Consider the following 9,491-nt stretch of genomic DNA (forward strand, 5'->3'; position numbering starts at 1 on the left):
TACATTCAAAAATTCACTGTTGGTAATGCAAGCATCATTGTACCCCACTGTCTGTATGTGACGTACTTTACTCTAGTATACTACATATACCAGCCTGAAGTCTGTAGTCAAATAATCATATTTGTAATAATATGAAAAATGATTATTATTTGATATTTTCTTTAAAACAAAATATATTTGATATATGTACTATGTACATTATGTCTATATCATAGTATTAATAGTTATATATTATTATTTATCAGCAAATTGTTTTTGTAGCAAGTTATCTTTTTCGATATTCTGATTGCATTAACAATTAGTGTTGCCCTTTAATCAAATGTATAAAGGATCTATAAAATAAGATCTAATTAGGTATTTAGAATTGTTTTGAACCTTATATCTTACTCCGACAAAATTACTGATAAAGAGAATCAGCCCCCATATATTTTGTGTCTGAAATACAACTTATACTGTATCAACCCCCTTAAGAACTTCTATGCTGATCCTAGCATATCTCCTATGTCCATTGTGATAGCTGATAATGCTATACAGCTTGCTGCTTTACTAATAGCTCCTTGGTTTTTCTTGTAACACATTTAAACTATATTTTGGAAAACTGTTATGATAACCAATAATACAAAAAATATAGGATCATGATTATTATAATCTAAAATAAAGGGGTCATATTTAAACTATACATACAATGAAAAAGATTCATTCAATAGATTCAACAATTAAGAGTACAATTCCTTTCTATTAAAAAAAACTGTGTTGATAAATACATAGAAATTTTCACAAATCAAATTATGAATATTAACACTTTTTTTTGAAATGGTCATCAAATAGTTTATACTACTGTCTTTGTATCTCACTAATTTGAGGCAAACATTCATTGATTCATTTTATTTTTGGATTTTGCAATTAAGTTTATCTCATAAGTACGACTCCATTGTTACTTAATACTGAAGAAAGAAACTAAAGATTAATTAAAGAAAACAAGCCATAACAAAAAATGTTAACGAAGTAGAGAATACTATCATGATAATAACTAAGAAGTATCTTGCATATGTTTTCTATTTAAATATTATAAATGCAATTAATACTCATATCTATATTCGCACCATGCTTACAAAATTACTGATTCCGTTTACACGATGATCTTAAACCGGTTTAATTATTACGGATCTGGAGAAATTGACCAATCCCAAGTATTCCTCACAGGTCACGACAAATCATAGACATTTTTACTTATAAGGAATATTTGGGATTCGTGAATTCCTTTAGATCAGTATTAACTAAGTCGTTAACGAGGTTCGTTTGTGCAAAAGTTTTTACGTTCCCCGCAGTATATAGGTGTGTTCGAAAATGAGCCGAGAACGGAAACTGCATCGTTGCTTCGCTCCTTATTACATGCATTTGATCAAGAAACAACATGCTCTTAACGTTCTTGGTTCATTTTCGAACACACTTATAGTGCTTTGGAGCATGTAAAAACGCCTGCTCGAACGGACCTAATGACTCACAATCAATTTGTAAAAAACATTAATAAAGTTAAGATTAAGCGGTAAACTCAACAAAAGTTGAGTAACAGCTATTATCAATAGATACAGTGGGTTTTCTATTTATCGAGGTAAATCGATTACAGTCACCGAAGTAATATCTACTCGCTCGCTCTAACGGAAAATTTAAAAAATAGCCAATAATAGTGGTTGTGTTGCCTTGTGCCACTCACTCACCCAAATGTAAATTCACACAGCAATTGAGTGGAGTGTAGCTCATACATTGAAAGTGTAGTTCGTGTAGTTTGTCAGTGAGTTTGTCCCTGGATACGTCAGTGGTTGTTGAGATTGTGCCAGTAAGTCATAGTAGTGAAACCAAGTCTAACGGAAGTATTCCTGGAATTGGACTGTCAAGTATCTTCGATCGACTTTTCATCAGATTCCTAATTACCGTAATTTTTATTTAATATTAATGTTATGAGTGGTTAAATTTACTAATTAAATCGTCAATAGATATACCACAGAGCGTGCTCTGAAAATGTATTACTAATTATTTTATTTCAATTATCAGAATCTCGGCGAAATGAGCACCAGATTTTCGAACATCAAATTAGGACCACCAATCGAAGTGTTTGCATTGCAGAAAGCCTTCCTCGACGATACATTTGAAAATAAAGTAAACCTCACTGTTGGTGGTAAGTAACTACACAGAAGCTTTTGAATTATCGTACGTATTGGCCAACGACTGTTTATGGTTTTTGTCTTTTCAATGTCAATTTGATTATAGACAATCACATCACGTATAATTTATATTATATAATATTCAATACATTATCTAGTAGCAGTCTTGTTTTTGGATATATGTTCGTATAACCTTGAGTGACCTTCGGAACGATTATGTTATGCATTACATAATTTATTATATAATCTAGATTATATAATAGCATTAAGGTTAACATCAGTTTGTAGTATTACATTAATAGTATTTATAATTGGCTATCAAAACATGGCTTGCACTATTATGATTAATACATGTATTTATTGTAAGATTATATTTAACACAATACCCTAGTATATTTCTGTTTTTTCAGTTCTAGCTTGAATATGATCATTTTTAATACAATATTATTGAACATTCAATTTATTAAAATTTGTTAGTACACTTAATTGTTCTCATAGATTATTATATCCACAATAATATTCCTATCATTATTTATTAACAGCTACAAATGAATGAAAAGCAATGTTATAATTAATATGATATGGCTGACAAAAACTATATAAAGATTTTATTGCTACAAATAATAACTGATACTGTTTATTCTGACTGATTAGATTAAAATAAATCATAATGTTTCTACTGATATTGGTAACTGACTTTTACTATTGAATCTATTAGGGAAATTGGTGAGCTCTCATTATCATATGAGTAAAATATTAATGATAATTATAAATAATATAATTTTTGACAAACATTTTTTCCCAATGTGGAGTTAAGTGCATATTCTGTAAGATCAACAAAAATGTTGACACTGCTTTTGCAATAAATAACCCAAAATTAAAAGAGTAATCTGAAAAGAAAATTTGTATATGAATTTGAAACATATGAAAATTTTCTTATCTCATTACTTGTTTAATTCTGGGTTAATAATTATGACTGAGGTGTAAAAACGATGGTTGATCTTGGAGAACATACTTTAAACTCTACTTGGAGAAAGAATCTTTATTAAAATCCTGTCATTTACGATTTTGGTTTACATTTTACTTGCATGGTAACGAGAACTCCTTAATCACCTAAAAAGTTTTATTTATATGTTTTAAATATTTCTGTAGCATCATGATATATTTTAATAAATTAAATATTGCAATGTTTTACTTATGAATCATATGTGTTAGGAAAGAACATGATTAATTATAATAATATATAAAGAAACTTTGTGTAGTGCCATGTTAAGTATAGGCTTACAGAAATATAGATTCTTTCAAATGCCCTTCTTATTTACTTTACAAACTTCAAATTCAATGAAAAATCATAGTGCAGTACATAAATTTATACACAATAAGCATGCGTACTTCCAAATATGATTTATAATAAATTGGAATATCAAACTATGAAAATACAGTAGTTTCAGATTTAAATTGAATTTACTATATCTGTGATTATATTGAATCTTGCAGCTTACCGTACCAACGAAGGAAAACCATGGGTGCTACCTGTTGTAAGAAAAGTAGAAAAGGCATTGGCTGTCGATGAATCACAAAATCATGAATATCTACCTGTATTAGGATTGGATGCTTTCAGCCAAGCAGCAACAAGTATGTTATTAGGACCCAGTTCATCCTCAGTATTACAGGGTCAAGCTTTTGGTATTCAAACTTTATCTGGCACGGGCGCGTTGCGTGTAGCTGCTGAATTTTTATCCCGTATTCTTCATTATGATACTTTTTACTACAGCAAGCCTACTTGGGGTAAGTAATTAATTTACTATTAAATTTATAGATACAAATAAGAACGGGTACATACAAAATAATATAATTGAATATTGCAATGTGGTTTGACACTAGAACAACCAGAATAATTTTGGGAGTATGAAAGTATTCTATATACGGAACTTTGAAACTAAAGTAGTTGATAGAAAATAAATAGGCATATGTATTCATTTTCTTGTCTCGACAAACGTCAATATAAATTCCATAGAAAGCACCTTTAAGAGTTTCTGTAATTTAAAACAAGAAATCTAAAATTCATCATTTTTACGGATTCGATTGGTCTAGTGTTAAAATAATAAGAGTTATAATGTACTTGACAATATCTATTCTTTAAAAATATTAAGATCAACATTTTTTTGACTAACAGAAAATCACAAGCTAATCTTTACCAATGGAGGATTTAAGAAAGGGTGCGAATATCGGTATTGGGACCCCGAAAATCATAATATCGATATAGAGGGCATGTTGGCGGACTTAAGAGAGGCCCCAGAAAACGCAGTAATAATTTTACATGCATGTGCGCATAATCCAACAGGCTGTGATCCAACACCAGAACAATGGGCAAAAATCGCAGATGTGATTGAAGAAAAACACTTATTTCCTCTTTTTGACAGCGCTTATCAGGTATACTTATTTAACTATCTATCTTATTTATACATCCTATATCGTAAATAAAAAGTAAATATAATATGTGAATTCAATTACATCAAATAGGGCTTCGCAAGTGGTGACTTAGATCGTGATGCATACGCTGTACGATTATTCGCTGATCGTGGAATAGAATTCATCTGTACCCAAAGTTTTGCGAAGAACTTTGGGTTATACAATGAACGTGTTGGAAACATGGTCGTGGTGATGTCCAATACAAAAGAAATTGTTCAAGTTAAATCTCAATTAACTCTCATTGTTCGTGGAATGTACAGCAACCCGCCGAATCATGGAGGTCGCATTGTTGCCACTGTGCTTAAAAATCCTGATCTCTATGAAGAATGGTAAGTCTTTTTCATTATTTTTTCATTGTCTGATGATCAGATCTGCTCGGAATCAATATGACCTAATTCAATTAGACATGAATTTTGACCCAACTAAATAGATCTGATTAGATCTGCTATGAAATCCGAAAGAATTACAAGTCAAATATTATTAGATTTGTTCAGATCTAGCTAGATCTGATGGTATATCTGGTCATATATGATCGTATGTATAACTTTACAATTTATTTGGATTTCATAGTAGACTGCTTAGTTCTGCCGAGGTCTGGCCGGATCTACTCACATGAGATTTGATCGCATATCACACTGCAATCCCAATAGCTATGCATAAGTTAATTATAATATTTTATTAGTACTTTTCATGCTTTTCATTTCTCAGTATGCAATTTATAAATTAAAACGGTCAATATCGATTAATCATAATAATTATTATTCATGCATTAAATATTAAATGTATAAATATTTGCTTGCTTTTTATATTGTACAAAGAATAAAATCAAACTTGGCAAGTTTGAAAATTGTATAAAATTTTGTGTATAAAAATTTAATTTGACAATACATATGATTAATAATTAATTCTATATGATAATGACATAAATGACGATAAAGAAAACGAAATTAGCAACATTCTTTTACTTCAGCGCATAAAATGATTTATAGAAAAACTGTATAGTGAGTCTAGCTTTATTAACAAATATTTTAAATTATCGTTCTTTCTATTATTTATATCATATACGAAACATCAGTTTGACCTAAATGATATAATATGATTCAGTGATAGAATGCTCTTTGTCCAGTTTATGTCGTTTTGACTCTAAAGCCACAAGGACAGGAAAAAAGTATTTAAGTGAGTAGTAACCTTGAAAGTATAAAACGATCTATGGTCGGTCCACGAGTTCAATGTTTAAAGCAAGTTCTTTAGGTACACAGTTTTTTTGTTTCTCGCTTCTCCTATATGATTGATAACTAATGTTTTGAATGCTATCATAAAAATTAAGAAAATATTCAGTTTGCAATGTGTATGATTTAGGAAAGACCATATTCGTACAATGTCAGGAAGAATAAAAGAGATGCGTACTGGTCTTTATGATAGACTAGTAAAACTTGGAACTCCTGGATCCTGGGAACATATTACACAACAAATTGGAATGTTCTCATACACTGGTCTCAATGGTAAATAAATGTTAGCTAAATAACAAATATGATGAAATAACATTTTGTAAAACTGGAGTATCATAAGTGGCATGTTATCTTTTCAGAACGACAGGTTGAACACTTGATGGATCATCATCACATCTACCTATTACGCAGTGGCCGTATAAATATGTGTGGCCTCAACGAGAAAAATATTGATTATGTAGCAAAGGCTTTCTACGACGCTGTTATACAGTTTCCGCAAACACAGAAAAAATGCTCTTGTTAGAACTTGCAATGCCACTCACATATCCCACTTCTACGTCCGTTTTTCTTTTGTTATCCTACAATCTTTATTGTCGAGCGTAAAAGAAGCAAAATGTCGAAGTTGTCCTATCCTTAGTATTTTAATATAATAGGCTAATATTTTATACACCAGGTCCCTACTTGGTATAATTTAATAATTCGTCTTACAATAGCATCTTTTCAAATCATGTTTCAATAAATGTTGCCTTAATACAAAGAGTACAAACTATTCATATAAACATTATCTAATATTACGGATGTTGGATGGGATATTTTGACTGTCATTATATACCAAACGATAGTAGCAGAAAGATGCTGTGCATTTCAATGTGTATATATACTCTGATAGCTGAGAATTAATGTATCAGTCCACCAGTTATTTACAAACGACATTTGAAAAGAGAAGTAATGTACATACATAATGTATAATCTTGCATTTTTTTTTATGTAGTGCTAAGTGCAATAATGAGTTTAAAACTTGGTACTAAGAACTACATTTAACTATCGAAGATAACATCGAAAACGTAATTAACATCTTATATTGAAAGTACAAGAAATGTATTACTCTTGCAATGAACATGACTAGATAGAGGGAAGGTATCGATTGATAGTAAGAAATACATTATTTTCATGTGCATTTAACTAATTTGAAACTTGACTGTGTAATAAATAAAATATCGTATTCATAAAATTGAACAATACATGCATTTTGTAGATTTTATTTATGCTTATGACATGTATAATAAAGGTGACAGCCACTTCTGCGCACGCAATCGCTTAAGACAATAAAAATTTTAAAAAATAATTTAATACTTAGTTGATAATTATTTACTCTATTTCGAATTTGTTCCTTTAGCTCTCACCGGAAGTAGTGGTTGTGCCAGGTTGTGTCTAAAGTCAATGCCAACAACAAGGTATGGATAATAAAGGAATTTTCGAGTGAAATATAATTTTTTCCCGGGTGATTTTCTTTCTCTCGTGTAATACATCAAGGTAATTGTACCGTAAAATCATTTTTGTCAGAATCTTCTCAAATTTTGATAGTTTATTCTCTAAATTAATACCTACAGAACAGGCCGATTTTTATTGAGGTACACCGTTCTGATGTTATAAAAAACAATGTCAAAGTTTGAAATTTTCACATGCTACATGCAACACGTGTATCTCGAGCACATCATGTATGACACCGTGTCTTATTTTTGTTATGGAAATCGCTTGTCAGATTTTAATAAATAAGAAATGTTATAATATTATAACTTATTTATATGTTATATGTTAATGGACTTAAATGAAATAAGAGGGATACTTAAAATTTGTTGTAAAATATTCGTCCTACCCGTTTCAAACCTACAAATATTTAAAATGCAGAATGCCTTAGAATTTCTTTTCTTTTACAAGCGATTTACTTAGAATCTAGTCAACACATTCCACGTTTGTTTATATTATTTACTAATCGTAAATGCATTCTTTTAAAAAATTTCATTTGAGTATATTATCCTAATCATGCGATGCTTTTGTTTCTGACTGGCATAAACTTTTGGACCTTACCGTCGCGATAAGATATTTTAACTGTTACTGTATAACAAACGCTAGTAGCAAAAAAATGTGTATTTGGATATTTGTATTTGCGTTTCATATACAGAATAGGGCATGTAAAATTTTACAAAGCTAATTGTACAGTCTGTTTGACAAGAGCGTGTACAGCGAGACTCGAAAATTATTTAAAATAAGGCATTGAAAAAGAAATACACACATACTATATGATATAATCCGTGATGCTTTATTATTAATATGTTATCCAGTCGCCTCCACTATTAATAATTGCCTGGCATCTCCAAGGCATACTTTCTACTAATTTCATAACATAAATTGGCGAGAAAGACCTCCATATGGATCGAATCTGTCGAAATAACTGCTTGACGATCCAAATTTTCTTCCCTCGGAGCTTGAACTTTATGAGTGCCCAAACAGTTTCTATAGGATTTGCATCCGGCGACTGCGATGGCCAATTCAATAAGTTAACGTTATTTTCTTGTTTCCACGTAGTACAAAGATGACTCCGATGTTTTGGGTCATTATCCTCTTACAGTAGCCAATTTTCATGTTTTCTTCTAAACCACCCTTGGGCAGATGGTAATAAAGCCCTCTGATATATTTTGATCATTTTGGCAGGGTCCAAATTATCGGTAAAGATGTGCAAAGTGCCAAATCCCTGCTTTGAAGAACAGCCCCAGACGTGCACTTTTACCGCGTGTTTAACGGTCCGCTGGAGGAGTCTATTGGTGGGGGTACACAAGGTATAATTAATAGAAGAACGTGACCAAAAAGTAGCTTCATCCGAAAAAATCACGTTGTCCCAATCGCGGTCCAAATTTTCTTTCGCCCAAGTGAGTCTTTTTTCGACTTGTTTTTAAGACAGTAGTGGTTTTTCACTGGGCTTCGAAATTTCACGTTATGAGTCAGTAAACGTCTTCTTATAGTGTCACATGACACATTTAGACCCTTTTTATTCAAAACTGCCTGCCCACCACGCAACGATAGACGAGGCTTTTTTTCATTTTTTTTTCAATTTTACATCCGTAAAATCACTCTGTCCTCCTTTTTCGTTGTTTTACGAAAGCCACGATATGGCAGGTCATCAACGTTTTTTATGTCGGAATAACGTTCCACCCACTTACTTACGAATGCTTTCGATTTTTTAATATATTTAGCAGCGGCTCCGTACGACATTTTCGGTCCTTTCGGATGCAAACACAAAAACACGGTTTTGTAACGTGATGCGTACTTAGTACTCATGGTGAAATACATTCTTCTGCAACGAAGGTCAAACGATACTAAGGCTTTCTATGCAAAGCATCTTGGTGGAGGGGTTCCGCTACATGCTCGCGTTTGAATCTACCCTCCAACAGTTTCCAGGAAAAAATTAAGCCGTATACGGTCTTATCAAACAGACTGTAAATAGTAAAGTTAAACATGAATTGACCAGTGATCTTGGAATTGCACGGTTCGCACCCATCGAAGATTTATATCTGCCTAATTGGATTTGCACAGAAATGTGTCGCGATGGACAGTTTTTACTCAACATACT

At 31.6% G+C, this 9,491-nt stretch overlaps 1 protein-coding gene across 3 annotated transcripts; it reads left to right on the forward strand.

Annotated features, from left to right (window-relative positions):
* The first annotated feature begins 1,557 nt into the window (after positions 1-1,557).
* Positions 1,558-7,210, forward strand: LOC107272050 (probable aspartate aminotransferase, cytoplasmic). Of its 3 annotated transcripts, none has more exons than XM_025089548.1 (7): positions 1,558-1,933; positions 2,053-2,176; positions 3,660-3,950; positions 4,339-4,595; positions 4,686-4,963; positions 5,994-6,146; positions 6,223-7,210. In XM_025089548.1, the coding sequence occupies exons 2-6, from the start codon at positions 2,065-2,067 to the stop codon at positions 6,142-6,144; spliced, it is 1,089 nt and encodes a 362-aa protein (XP_024945316.1). In that variant the 5' UTR covers positions 1,558-1,933; positions 2,053-2,064; the 3' UTR covers positions 6,145-6,146; positions 6,223-7,210. The 3 variants fall into 3 exon arrangements, with proteins under 3 accessions (XP_024945316.1, XP_015604265.1, XP_015604255.1); XM_015748779.2 differs by having other exon boundaries at positions 1,559-1,837; positions 5,994-6,136; XM_015748769.2 differs by having other exon boundaries at positions 1,568-1,933; positions 5,994-6,136.
* Positions 7,211-9,491: the final 2,281 nt, after the last annotated feature.

This window comes from Cephus cinctus, unplaced genomic scaffold (assembly GCF_000341935.2).
Source record: "Cephus cinctus unplaced genomic scaffold, Ccin1 Ccin1_scaffold0087, whole genome shotgun sequence".
NCBI classification, from domain to species: Eukaryota; Metazoa; Arthropoda; class Insecta; order Hymenoptera; family Cephidae; genus Cephus; species Cephus cinctus.